This window comes from Beta vulgaris, chromosome 1, assembly GCF_026745355.1.
Source record: "Beta vulgaris subsp. vulgaris cultivar EL10 chromosome 1, EL10.2, whole genome shotgun sequence".
In the NCBI taxonomy this organism is placed as follows: Eukaryota; Viridiplantae; Streptophyta; class Magnoliopsida; order Caryophyllales; family Amaranthaceae; genus Beta; species Beta vulgaris.
This window is the reverse complement of record NC_079202.1, coordinates 58,433,161-58,448,226: the sequence shown is the minus strand read 5'-3', so window position 1 is coordinate 58,448,226 and position 15,066 is coordinate 58,433,161. Positions and strand designations below refer to the sequence as shown.

Sequence of the window (15,066 nt, the reverse complement as noted above, 5' to 3'; positions counted from 1 at the left end):
CCACTCAGCCGCTTCCTCCTCCTCTCCTTCAATCTTTACTTTACCGATTTTTTCGATTGTCAATCCTCTTGTTAATCCGGGCCTTTCTAATAATGCCTTATGTCTCAATTGATCTCATTTCAACCCCAATTCCAATAAGTCAAGCAAAATCAAGGAGGTAATTTCTATAAAAACATTACAATTTTCCCCTAGATAAAGAAGGGGGATCAATGCATAGGATACAAGAAAACAGCTCCAACCCCCAGAAACAAAAACTAATAACTTCGCCACGAACTTCTCACAAATTGGGGCAAAAGAGAAACACGGAAATGAGAAGAAAAAGGTGTTAAAAATGTCAATTTTTTGAGAAGTCCATTAAAGCTTGGAAGTCGATGTATAAAAAAAAGCTTGGAAGTAAGCAGAGAGAAGAAAAATGGAAGAGATAAAGAGATTAGATATTAAGAGGAAAAGAAATATATTATTGAATGAATGAATTAGAATTACATGATATCAGCATATATAGGCTGATACTAGATATAATCTAGAAGATCTAAATCTAATATGAGTAGATAGCTAGAGATAAGCATTATTTTAGGAGAGCTAGAGATAAGCTAAGAAAAGTCTATCTTGCCTATTTATAGAAAGTAGATTGACCAACATATGTTACATATCCTTAAAGACCATTATCATTTCTACTCCCTCCGTCCCATAATATAGTGCTTGCATTCCTCTTTGGGTGTCCCAAAATGTTGTGCCTATTTCTTTTTTATCAATTAATTTGGACTAAATTATCCTTCATTTCTACATAAAACTTTCCAAAATACCCCTACTTTCTTTTAAAATATGTGCCCTTATTTATTGTTTTACACCATTCCAAGGTATATTTATTGCTCTTTCATTTTATTTTAAAGGAAAAAGAAACAAAAACTAGTTCCAAGACAAAAACACCCAATAAACATTTACTTACATATGTATTTTTGTGAATTCTTAAAACTCTTTCCATTTTCCTTAATTCTTGTGAAAAATGAGAAGTGAGCACTATATTATGGGACGGAGGGAGTAAAAGACAATTAGCTTTAAATCATTGGACGAAAAATAACAGTACCCCAAAAGTAAGACACAGATCAATATAGATGGCCAATTGGCCATATAGTGGAATGGCCACATTGTATCTTTAGAAAATAATTCTTTTGAATGGGATAGATAAGGTTTTACGTCTTCCAATAAAAAGGATATATTGTTGATATTCGCATACTTTTCAAGGCTATTTAAGATCTTAGGTCTGTATAAATTTTAAAAATAAATTAATTATAAGAACATTGCGAATATATATATATATATATATATATATATTATATATATATATATATATATATATATATATATTATAGAATTGAGTTCATATGAGAATGCATACTTATATGAGAAATGAGAATGAATTTTACACGCTATAACTCCTATGAATAAGTGATGTAACTCCAAAAACAAAATATTTGAAAACAAAAATTCAAAAAAAAACAATTTTTTTTTGAATTCAAATTTTTTTAGAGGGACATAACTCTAATGAATAAGTGTTGTAACTCTAAACCAATCGTGTGGTTGAGATTCATTCTCATTTCTCATGTAAGGAGCATTCTCATGTGATCTTGCCTCTCTCTATATATATATATATATATATATATATATATATATATAGGAGAGAGAGAGAGAGAGAGAGAGAGAGAGAGAGAGAGAGAAGTGTGTCGAGATTTAATGAGAACGGTCTTAAAATAAGAAGGTTAAGAAGAATTCATGTGCATATTTTTTGTACTAAATTTAAAAAAAATCTTCTCATTTTAGTACAAATATGCATCTCTTTCTCATTCTTTTTTACATAACTTTTGTACAAAATGTGCAACTTCTTTATCATGTGCATGTCTTCTATGCATATTATTTTTCAAGAACAAGTACTTGCAGCTCGAAAACTATAGTCTGCATTTTAGTTCAAAGGAAAAATTGACAAGGGCGATCCCAATTATGGCCACTCTTCCATAAAAAGTCTCAACTTTCGGTTATAGCAGTTCCAACTTTGGGGGTGGTGTTTTATAATAACGGTCCAGGTGAACGGGTCACCAGTTTTGATGGTATTTTTTTTAACATAATTCTTTTAATTGTTTTAGGGGAGGTATTTTCAAGCTAAGGAAACGAGTTTCAGGTGTGAGGGAGGTTTTAAAGAGACGGGGGAAGGACTGGCGGAGCAGGGGGCTGGCGGGGTAAGGGATAGGGTTTCAAGGGTGGGGTGGCGGTGGTGACCACCCGACAGTAGCATCACATGCGGTGGAGGCAGAGACACATGAATAGAACAACAACGCCATAACAACAACACAACATCAACAACAACAAGAAAGTGGCGGCAATAGAGAACGATGGTTTAGGTTTAGCTCCAGCGAGAAAGACGGTTGCACCACCACAAAGGAGAAGAGAGAGAAATGGTGTAGCTACACCCCTAGTTCATGCATCAACAACAAAATCAAGACAAACAGAGGAGAGAGAGTTGAGGCGGTAACACCGACGAGAGAGAGTTGAGGCGGTAACACCGATGAGACAGAGTTGAGGCGGTAACACCGACGAGAGAAGATGAAGCTTCAATGACGAAAAAGAATGTTGATAAAGGGCGAGCGGAACTGAGAAGAGAGAGAACGAGAGAGACAGTGGTTTGAGGAAGGGGTTTGAGAGAGAGAAGCCATGAGAGAAAAGAAATTTAGGGCAGTTTTTGGGTTCATCTGACCGACAGCAGGTAGGCGGCAGGGGGAAAGGATATAAGCGATAGAGGGAGGAGGCAGGCGAGAGGGTGGTCAGGCTTCACGAGTCGGTGGCAGGGAGGCAAATTAAAGAGTGCTAGTTTCAAGGGCGGGGAAGGGGGTGGTGGGGGCACTAGAGGAGGTTTCGAGGGCGAGGAAGCGATGGCGAGGTTTTGAGGGTGTGGAAGGGGGTGGCGGGGTAATGGAGGAGTTTCGAAGGCTGGGGAGGGGTGGCACACTAGTAGAAAAAAGTTAATTTGCGTCTCCTGAATTGCGTCGCACATCATTTGTGTCGGACATTCATGGCGTCCGACGCAAATCATGATATATATGTGTCGTATGTGTCCTGCATTTGACGCAAAAAATTAAAGCAAATGGGTGTGAGATTCATGTGCATCGGACCCCGATCAATGTTTGACGCAAATCATGAAAGACATTTGCGTCAAAGGTAAGTTAAATTCGATGCAAATGGCTGTATCCCACAATTTACGTCGGATACGGAAGCCCATGCGACGCAAATGGGTTTCAGGGCCTTATTCACGAATCGCACCAGGGTCTTATTTTGTATACGATGTGCGTCGGACCTTATAGGCCATGGGATGCACATATCCACGAGGCATGTTTCCCTTTTATTTTCAAATCCTAACAGCACCAAATAAGTTTCCGCAAAACTAATTGTCACTCATGATCTCCCCCCTTTCTTTCTTTTTTTTTCTCTCTCTCTCTCTCACTCTCCCACTCTCTCATTCTCATATCCTTCCACCTCTTCTTCTCCTCTTTCTTCCTTCACAATACACAAATTCATCAATTCATAAACACATTTAATTCATTTTCCCCAAATTGAAGGAGACGTTCGAATTCACTACTATTTTTCTCAAATTCAAGAACGAGGAGTTCGAATTTCCAGAATTCCGGAAGTGAAGAAGATAAGAATCCAAGAAAAATCGAGAATTGAAGAAGAATGAGAAGTTCGATCTGGTTTCGGCGATTGAAGATTGATTTGATTCGCAAGAGGAAGAAGAATTAGGTTCAATTTTTTGTATCTTAGATCTAATTTCATTTTTTTAAGTTCACTTTTTTTGTATGTTACATCTGATTTTATTTTTTTAGGTTCAATTTATTTAGAATTTTTTTTTGTTTGGATCATCTCATGTTAATTCATTGAGGTTGCATCATTCAATTGTCAAAAAATTGAAGAGATTTGTTATGGGTACTTAGGAATTGAAGTTGATTTTTGTGTGAGTTGATTATTTTTAATTTAGATTTGTTTTGTTTAATTAAGTGAATTTAGTGAGGTGTTTTTGTAACTTTTGAAGTAGTTCGATCTGATTTTATGTATGTTAGATTTGACTTTTTTTTCCTCGTATGTTAGAAGAATTAAGTCCGATTTTTTTTATGTTAGTTTGATCTAATTTCGTTTTTTTAATTGTTTTGTATAGATTTTGTTTCACTTTTTTTTAGGTTCAATCATTTAGTGTTTTCAATTCAAATTCCATTATAGTATTTTATTCCTGCAAATAGTCTTCTTTTTTTTCAAAAAAGGTTGATTTACGTCAAACATTGACCAACATGTGACGCAAATGGTGCTGGTGATGCTGGGGCTCAAGGGTCATGTGTGTCGGACTTCGCTTGTCATTCAACGCAAATAGCTATAATCTACGTCGTTTCCTTATCCGACAGAGAACATGTCTCTCAAATTTGCATCGAGACCTGTGGCATCGAACCCATGTGCGACACAAATGGGGGTCTGGCGTCCGACACAAATCAATGATTTTGTACTAGTGGCAGTGCAGGGGAGAGGGTGGCAAGGGTGAGAGTTTCGAATTTAAGGTGTACCTGATGTAGCATGTTAGGTGACCTGGTAAGACCCTTGTTATTGTAAAGCACCCTTTAAAGTTGGGACAATTGTGAAATAATCTAAAGTTGAGACTTTTTATGAAGGGCGGCCATAGTTGGAATCGCCCTTATCAATTTTTCCTAGTTCAAATAGCATGCACATCTATTAGTTCAAAAATATGCATATTTAATCTTCCTTATCCTTCACATCTTAACAAACTTATAATTGGATCCTTCCCTGGTTGAATTTCGGGAAGTTTACGCTTACATGCATGCATGTATTCAACAATGAGGATAATTGGGGTAGGTTGTACATAAGGGCTTAAGATCCACTAATGAGATAGAATTGTTCAGGGATCATAAATCATAATAGTACTAGAGATGGAGTACCATTATTTGTTCACGATGAGGCACCATGGTGTATATTGTTTGTGCCTTTGTGTATAATAGTGTATTAATGGAGACAAAATATGATATTAATGCTAAATTTGAGTGATGGAGACATATCTCGAGAATTTAAGCTAAGTTGGAGAAATCTTGAGTACACAACGTGCAAATGGAGTAATTAGAGAAAGTTGAGCAAGGTTGTAATAACATTTTATGGCTAGTACATCAAGTCATTTTTACAGGTAATGGAGATATTTGACCATGATCTGACTCATTGACTATGTCTAGTGTTGCTCAAGTGGGGTCGGAGAGGAGCAATTCAGATATTGTGTGTAACTAGAGTACCAACAAACTTAAGATCATATTATTTGAAAATTGAAATAGAGATATCCAGAAGAAGATTAGAGTCGCAAGATTTCGAGGAAAAGATAATAGAGAACCAATCATCTTGGCTTTGTGATATGAGACATTAGCTAGCTAGATGATCCATTAGTATGGCTAGTGATGAGTTAAGATTGTGGAGATTCATGAAAAATTTAGAGGCCAAAAGTAATGATACGAACCAATGTATATGGGAGCATAACACTTGACGCAGAGCACTAGTAGTGGATTGATATAAATTACCATCAAAAACAAAAGTTTGACTTTTACCGTCGAATATGTGATAGAGTATAAATCTATTTTTGAAACTCCAACCATCAGCTTAACCTTTTTGTTGAGTTGGTCCTTTGACATGGTATCAGAGCTAACATGACATAAAGATCACGGGTTCAAATCTCATCCACCACTCATTTCTAAGTGGAATATTTAACTAGCGTCAGGTATGAGGAAGGCATGTGTTGCATCCACACTTCAAGCCCAATGGGCTCTCACGTGAAGGGGAGTGATAGAGTATAAATCTATTCATTCTTGAGACTACAACCATCAGCTTAACCTTTTGGTTGAGTTGGTCCTTTGACAACCTATCCTATTGAGATCAACGCTTCGGTGTTGTTTTTTTTTATAAATAAGTCTTAAGAAAATAGAGGAGTATGTATTAGAAACATAATGGGGAGGCAAAACATGCAATAGTTGCAATTCTAGTTTAGGTTTAATGGAGGCGTATGTATCATATATAACTAATTATATCAATAGTCAAAGTTGTACTTTAAAGACTATCATACTCCGAATCTAACTAAGGCTATGTTTAGTTCACCTGAAATTTTCTGATCTGAACTTATCTGATCTGATCTGAACTTATTTTTTCTGATCTGATCTGAACTGATCTGATTACAAGATCTTATCTTTTAGATTTTTCTCAATATATAAGAAAAATATAGTCACGTGGGATCTTGTTTGATTCGTCTCAATGAGTACTTTATTAATATTCAATTATTATAAGTTTTACTAATATGTAATGAAAGATATAATGATTTTTAAATATAAGCATGATCTGAACTGATCTGATATGAACTTAATCTTTCTGATCTGATCTGATCTGATCTGATCTGATTAGATCTGAAATAAGCAAAAATAAGGTGAACTGAACATAGCCTAAGTAAATCTTAGGAAAATGGAGGAGTATGTATCGTTAATGTTTTAATAAAATGACATTGATGTAGGTATTTGGGAGCATCAAATATATTTGATACTTTTATTTATTTGTTAACAGATGATACTAAGCTCAACTAGCTTTTATTCGTGCAAACCATGGGTTAGGAGAACTTCGCTTCATTTCTGTATTATGAGGTAAAGTAGTTTTCTTTTAGTATTATCAGTCAACAATTATTCTTACAAGACCACCTGTATAACCTTCTACAAGTATCATGGGCAGAACAAATTGACAGCACTAATACAAAATTGTTGGCCTACTCTCGTTAGAAAAACTAGTGTTCATATAGGATCATAAGCTTTTTCATCAATGAATATATATAGATGGTAATTCTTGACATTGCATGCTACCAAGCTATCAAAGCTATCAGCCTGACATTGCTTTCCTTCTATGTTCTACATTATTTTTTCGTGCATTGAGAGAGAGCTACAAGGATAATTGATGTAGACAGGATTTGATTTCAGGTCTTGGACGCCACCTTTCAAGACTTTAACCAATTAAGCTAGTTGACATCCACTATATATGTTCTATATTGTTGTATGAACTTTCACGCTTTCGATATGTTATAGACCCCTTATATATACCGGTGAAGTCAATAGGTTTATTACTTTACTCCGGAAACAAAAATACAAAAAAGCTGTAGTATAGATTAGATAGTTCAGGGAACATATAAAAAAGTAAGACTTATTACAAGTAGATATCTCACTTTAAACCCTAAGAGCCTTAAATGAAGTATTTATCAAACATGGACGTCAAATTCATTACAAAATAGGCGAGCACGTTCATCACTGAAGCAAATTCATACTCTCAACATACAAAAGATAGATTTATCAGCTCAAGTATGTATCATTCAAACAACATACAGCACCTTTGTTTGTCGGAATAAAAGGGTTTGCAGTTCTACAAACTCCTACTTCAAGGAAACTAAAATAGACAAAAATGAATTTTTGTTATCTTTGAGTGAAGAACAGGGCCGTTCCTGATAATTTTTGGGCCCTAGGCGGACCTAAAAACAAAGGCCCTATATGAGTCGATCTTAATATTTTATAGGCCATATAATTAAAACCTTCGTACCTAAAACTATAATCTATATTTTGTTAATGATACCAATAAAAAATTAGCACATAATATTATTAAAAATTGTACAAAATAGCACAAATTTCACTAAATATTCAAAAAATGTATCAATTTTTATTTAACTGGTCATAGTTAATTTCTTTTTTTTGGGCCCCACACGATCGTGGGCCCTGGGCGGTGGCACTCCTTGCCTACCCTCAGAACCGGCCCTGGTGAAGAAAAACCCTAAATACCTACATACTACTACAATCGGATTGTGCTTGATTCCAAGACCACTAATAGTAATAAAATATACTTAACATTAACTTAGCAAATATCAAATATGTCCTTTAACAAAAATATACATTGTTCAAGTTCTTTTTGATATACAATGAGCGAAAAGAATAGCAATGTTGACGCAATTTGATCTTAAGTCATAAGTATCACCCCACACATAATTAAACCAACTAAGTGGTTGATATCTACATAATGTTAGTTCAACATGTTACCATTACTTACAACTATAAAAGAAAAAGGTCCACTTTTAAAAAGTGTTCGTAGTTGTTATATCAGGTTTGTGTTTGATAATTCATTCCATCAAAGTTTACATAATCAAGAGCAAAAATTCTAGGGTATAAACTAGTAACACTAATTCACAATACCCTTCAATAGAATTTTAATTAAGTTGATATATAGATCGAGTTGTTACAATGAGTGCCTTCACAAAGTAGTTGAAATTTGTGTTTCTATTCCTATTTTTTATCTTATTTATTTATCTTCAAAAAATGTTTTAACATCTCATCTACTTAAGCAACTAGTTTTATTATCAAACAATTCACACAATTGGTTAACTTATGAGTTTTAGGCACTTATTAATATTAATGGATGCTTTTTAAATTTACCTAATAACACTTTTATCGTAGAGTATAATTACTGAAATTAGTTGTTTATTTGACCATTAAAATTAACATAGTTTTTTGAGAAAAAGAAAATAATATGTATCGACTACCAATCGATATCTTAAAATCAAACTTTCAAATATTTCTCAAGGGGTGCATTTATAAAATCTCCATTATTTCATGTTATGCGTTGCTCTAACTAAACTAGGCCCACCTCGTTAATAATTGATGTTGTTTCAATCCATTTATTTGGTGATTAGAGTTTAGAGTTTAGAGGTTAGAGGTTAGAGTTTAGAGTTTGTGGTTAGATGATTACTTTTTTATTCAGAGGATTTGATTGTTGATTTAAATAATTGTTGTGTAAAGGTGTTTAGTAACACTTAACTGATTGTCTAGAGTTTTGTACTTTTTAGAGAGCATGTAAAATGACATTTATGGACATACGTTTTTTTTAAAAACAAATTTTAGTTTTAATTATATGGACAAAATAGTCATTTTTTTTTCTCTCTCCAAAACTCTCATGAAAAAGCTCCTCTACCCAACTTTTCCAAAAGAGAGTTTTGATCAGAGTTTTTGGTACAAAACTCTCTTTAATCCTCTCTCTCACCAAACACCAAATTAAAGTTTTTATTAATTAAAACTCTAAACTCTCTCCAAAATTCTAAACTCTCTTTAAAACTCGCTCCCCAAACACCCCACTTGCTTTTATTTGTGAAAAGCTATATTTATAAGATAAATATTTTTCCATATTTCAAACTTTTAAACATTGCCAGACTCTGTCAAACTGTCTTCGGTTGTCTTAGGTTAATATCAAATCAAATCATATCATATCTACTGTGGTGCTTTGGCTGTTGTAATCCATGATTACATATTTTGATTTTGATTTAATAGGATTGACTGACAGCTCAGATGACACCCCATATTTTCACAATATAAAATCAAAAAAAAAAGAAAAAGAAGGTTGTTTAATCTCGACCTCAGTGGCTTGGCAGGCCAACTATCCATGGCAGGTTAGCATGTGGATTAAGTACGATTGTACGAATATGAAGTTAGAAACCCTTTCATTTTGTCTTCCCACCTAGTTAGAAATTCGTGTTTCGAATACACTAAAGTTCTAAAATAACTATATAGGGTAGAGTTTGAGTAATATTAACGATTGAATGAAAAATTGATTGCTTATGTATCATCTTTCTCGATCAATTTTCTCTTATTTTTTCTCATCAAAATTCACCCCTTAAATTTCATTTAAGTTTAGATCACTTACAAGCTCAGGGAGGTTCCATCCTAAAACCAGACCAATTGGTGATAGGAGGAGTAACTCCAAAGCTTATAAAGTGGTTTAGTCTCTTCTTTTTCTCCAATGTCGGACACTCACATGTAGTCATCAATGGAATCCAACACATCTTTTTACCAATAATATGAGCCCTTAAATTTAGAATGTATGGTTCAGATACAACTCTATCATGTAGAGTTGTATTGAGTTTGTAGGCATCCCATACTATGTCCAAGACTCTAGAAATCCATACTTCTTTCCTTTCTGTTAATGAAGGGGAGTTCTGATATCTTAGTGCAATGAAAGATCTGTTTGGTAGCGGATTATTAATAATATTAATGGTAATAAATGTATATGTGATCATGGCAAAAAAATTGTCCTTTCAATGAGTGGAAAGTCATTTCAAGATTTGTGTTTTCTATATTAATTAGTTGTTGGCTCAGGTGATGTCCCTAATTATTTATCAATGTGAATTTGAATTCTTACATCAAACATTTGAGAAAAGTGAAAAAAACGAGTTATACGCATTATGTTGTGCTTAGGAAATTAAATGATTTTTGAGTTCTTTTTAAATTTTCTATATAGTAAATTATAATATGAATATTCGTCAATATAACCTCGATTTGAAGATATTACATATATATATAAATATATAATTAAATAAAAAAAATATAATCCAATCTTTTTTTAACGTAGGTTGATATGTAGAATACAACCGATGCAATGAAATGGTGTAGTAGTGTACACGCTATTATTAACATTAACTTAATTAGTATTAATTAATATATATATTTGTATTTAATTGTCTTAAAAATAAAAAATATATTGTCTTTAAATAAATTTTCTTTCTATAAATACTAACATGAGATTGTAGAGTAATTGGTTTAGCGTACTTATATATCAAATGAGAGGTTATGAGTTCGAGGCATATAGCACATATTTTTATTGTTTAATATGTCATGTTTTTGCTTTGGGTTTTATAAATATATATAAATTTTAATTACTGCTCAAATATGCAAGTATTGGATAATAATCAAATTTTATGAAGAAATGAAGCATTTGAGAATAGATAAATAATTATAAGCATTCATATGAGATTTTCTTTACGAAATTACTTATAAATTCATTAATATCATCAATATATATCATCAATGTATATATATATATATATATTATTATATATATTATATATATATATATATATTATATATATATATTATATATATATATATAGAAGTGAGTTCATATGAGAATGCATACTTATATGAGAAATGAGAATGAAATTTTACACGCTATAACTCTTATGAATAAGTGATGTAACTCTAATGAAAAAGTGATGTAACTCCAAAAACAAAATATTTGAATTTTCAAAATTCAAAAAATACAAATTTCTTTTTAAATTCAAAATTTTTTAGAGAGATATAACTCTAATGAATAAGTGTTGTAATTTTAAACCAATCGTGTGGTTGAGATTCATTCTCATTTCTCATGTAAGGAGCATTCTCATGTGATCTTGCCTATATATATATATATATATACACCCTACTCCCTCCCCCACCCCAACCCCCCCACATATATTTTTCATTGCTTCTATCAAGATTCGAACTCTAATCCTTCCTCTAAAAGGTAAAAAACGATGCTCACAAACTAATTTATCTTCAGCTACCTTATTTAGAATTTTTATCCAATATAATTAATTTATAATTTTTGATTTTTTTTATCATAATTTTTTTGTTCTAGAAGTTGTTATCTCCTTTTGTTTGCAAACAAAATATACTTATCACATTTCACAATAGAAACACAACCGTTTTTTGTTCATTCTTCTATGAGCAAAAAAAACAAAGAGTACTTCAACCGTCCCTATGATAAAAGTCCCCTTTTCTTTTTGAGAGTCAAACTTTAAATTTTTTGATCAAATATTCTCATTAATATATACAAGAATACCTACACTATGGGATCTTGTTAGAATAGCCTTAATATGTACTTTCATAATATCAACTTTTTAAATTTTTTACTAATAGGAAATTGAAGATATAGAATGTCAAAGATATATACATCTTGGAGACTATGCAAAAGGAAATATGACTTATATTTTGGGACGGAGGGAGAACAATATTACCCTCTCAAAACTCTCACAAACCAATTGTAAAAACCTTCCCTCTAAGTCTCTAACAAACAACATAAATGATCTTAGAAACTCAAGTGAATTGATGTGCTTCTACCAATTTCTCATTAATTTTCATTGAATTAAAAGGTCCTGAGAGACATAAAGGAAAAAAAGTTAACTAACTATTATTATTAAAACTTAAAATTTTAACCTACCATTGATTATTGTCAAAACAAAGTTTAGTTTTTTTTTTTTTCTTGTTTCCTTAATTATATGGTCAAATAAATAAATGGTGGAGATTCTGCACCACATGTATGCAATCTTGATCCAAATATTACAATGTCTACAAAGTACAAAATTTATGTAAATTATCCTATATTAAAATATCTTATTTTTTTTATCTATATAATTAACATTTCGAAACAAACTTAAAATGATTTCTTCTTCATAAATCAGCAACTCTGAGCGAAGAAAATAGTACTATTAATGGAGCCTAATTAAGCTTTAGTTTAATTATTTACAAGCTTCTTATTTTATATACTTAACCAAAATCCTAAAACATTAATTGTATGTTTTTCTCTTTGATCCCACACTCTCTTTTCCAAATATAGAAATGAATATACTAAAATTGCAGATTTTTTTTCTCCTAAATATATATACTATATATATATTTTAATCAATAAACCAAACTTTTCTCAAACCCTAGCTCATCAATATGAAGCAAGAAAAGCTATGATTTCATGGTGAATCAAATAACTTACTACAAAATAGTAGATAATCTTCTTAATTTAAATGTAAATATAATGTACTTCATATAATTAGGTTACTAAAAAAAGAACCAAAGAATATATATAGCTCTAAATATATATATATATGGATAATATATCAAAAAATTATTCGAAATCAATTCTTAGTTAATTTCTTCAAGCATACAAATTCATGAAATTAAATTAGCGAAATCGAAAAGTTGATAAACTAACCTGGAGTTAGAGAAATCATAGAGTTTTCCAGTACTAGAGAAGATCATGACTCCAACTTCAGCGTCACAAAGAATAGCTAATTCTCTTGCTTTCTTCAACAAACCATTTCTTCTCTTTGAAAATGTTACTTGTCTGCTTGTCGAATTATCGATCCTTCTAATTACAATTTTTCCTCTTCCCATATCTCTGATTTCTTTTGCACTATGTACAATTTATCAATCGAATCACTTGATTAGCTTCCAGATCGCGAAAAAAATTGACCTAATCAAAATCAAAATCAAAAAAATTAAAAAAATTGGTGGTGCAGTTTATTAAGTAGAAGACCAAGTAATAACATAATAACAATTATAACATGATCAACAAAAAATAGACCTAGAAAAAATGATGATTTAGGAGAAGAAGAGAGAGAAAATAAAGGGAAAGTTAAGAGGAGGCGCTTACTGAGAATAGAAAGGAGGAAATGAGGAGATGTTTTTGGTAGCAAATCTGGGGTTTTTCTTGATTTGTAGCACATGACTATTTGAGGAAAGTTTTTTTAATATATCTAAAATGGTAAGAGAGAGAGAGAGAGAAAGAAGGGTGTGTAATTGATAAGGATACAAATCAATTTTATAAAATTTTCTCTCTCTTGTATCAATAATCTGGGGCAAAACACTGTAATGTTGAGGTATTATGATCATATTAAGCTATCATTGGCTGATACTTTTGTTGAAAGGTTCTTGATACACCGTCCATCTTATAGGTTGCTGACGCGTGGGGGAGTTTTGTACATCTTTATACGCGTATATGTTTTTTTTTAGGTTTTTCTGTAAAGGAAGAAAGTTCGTCTGTAAATGAGGCGTTTATTTTTAAGATTATTGAATTTAGATAGGACAGAAATCTTAAATAATTTACCCCTACATCTTAATTTGTTCTTTCAGAGTCCGCGTTTAACGGTTTACATTCATAATTGTTAATTTGACCGTCTACTTTATGATGCGTTTATAAACGCCACCTGTCAGTTCTAAACCTTTTCCCCAATCTTGCCTAAGTTTATAAAAAAAATGACCTGACCCATACCCAAACACAAGAAAAAAGGGGTTTCCACTATAATTTTGTGCTAACAACTGATTTGAGTTTTTAACCTAGATATTTCAATAAATATTTGAATTAATTTTAGTTTGACGCGTATTTTACCGGAATATTATTGTATTTAGAGTAATATACTCTCTTTTTCTCAAAAACCTTATAAATTATTAGTATTATTGAATTTAATACGGTTCTTGTTCTGTCTAAACATGATTATTCATGTTGATGTATTTGATAATGAATAACTACTCTTAGCTATTGACTACATAAATTTCTAAATTTTTAAGGAGACAGAGTTGCATATAATGTGGTTGAAATTATTTAAAAAAATTGAAATGTTATAAAATCTCTCAATTCGTTGTATCAACTTAAATTAATACTTAGGTCTTTGAGCAAGTAACTATTTCAACCAAAAATATATTGACCTGACCCAAAGTCATGTGACTAAAACCTAATTAGTTTGTTCTCTGTTTCTTATTTGGTTGTCATAATCTTATGTCGTAATTCTAATTTTTATTAATGTAAATTTCTCGAATGTAAAAAGAGAAACCGACCTATTTGACAAGTCTACCCCAACCCAGGTCACCTCCCTCCTCACCACCGATCTCCACCCCCAACCCCCACTTCTTTTAGGGCTAGTCTACCTAGGATCTCGAGTCTGAACTAACCTGGCAATCAACAGTCCTTTAAACTGATTGATTTATTTACCGTGAAAATTAATTATGCTAGAGAGGATGCTTATACTCTTCTCTCTTATCATTTTATCAACCAAATAAATATATTTTTTGGAGACCATCAAATTCAATTACCTCAGTAAGAACCATCAGTGAGTTCATATTGCAGTTGCAAAAGTGTTACCTTTTCACAATGCTCCAACAACAGGCTCTGCTCTTTCGATTCGATTTCGATAAGTTACCACTAAGTAAGCCTTGCTTGAAATCGCCGCCGCCATGGATGCAGCATGGTGGAGCTCGAATGAGCTAGCTAGAAGGAGAAGTTAGAGCTTAGAGTGGGTGATTATGTGGCTAAGGGTGTTGCCATGTTGGTTTAGTGGTGATGGGCTGCTGGTGCTAGTAGAAAGAGATATGAGCGGCTGTGTTGGAGGTGCGT

At 32.4% G+C, this 15,066-nt stretch overlaps 1 protein-coding gene across 10 annotated transcripts in view; it reads right to left on the bottom strand.

Moving 5' to 3' along the window:
- The window catches only part of LOC104888093 (MADS-box transcription factor 23), a 26,590-nt gene extending 11,524 nt beyond the window's left edge, over positions 1-15,066 (bottom strand). For 2 of the 10 annotated variants that reach the window (XR_002039386.3, XR_002039387.3), the window contains exons 1-2: positions 13,330-13,543; positions 12,889-13,149 (exon numbers count right to left, since the gene is read on the bottom strand). Coding sequence is in view for 6 of the 10 variants with exons in the window: in XM_048638710.2 (XP_048494667.1) it covers positions 12,889-13,070 (182 nt within the window). In the remaining 4 variants the exon portion in view is untranslated. Of the gene's footprint in view, positions 1-44; positions 182-12,888; positions 13,150-13,329; positions 13,544-14,765 lie in introns of those variants that run through there. The other 8 variants (XR_007271061.2, XM_048638710.2, XM_048638715.2 and 5 more) reach the window with 8 other exon arrangements.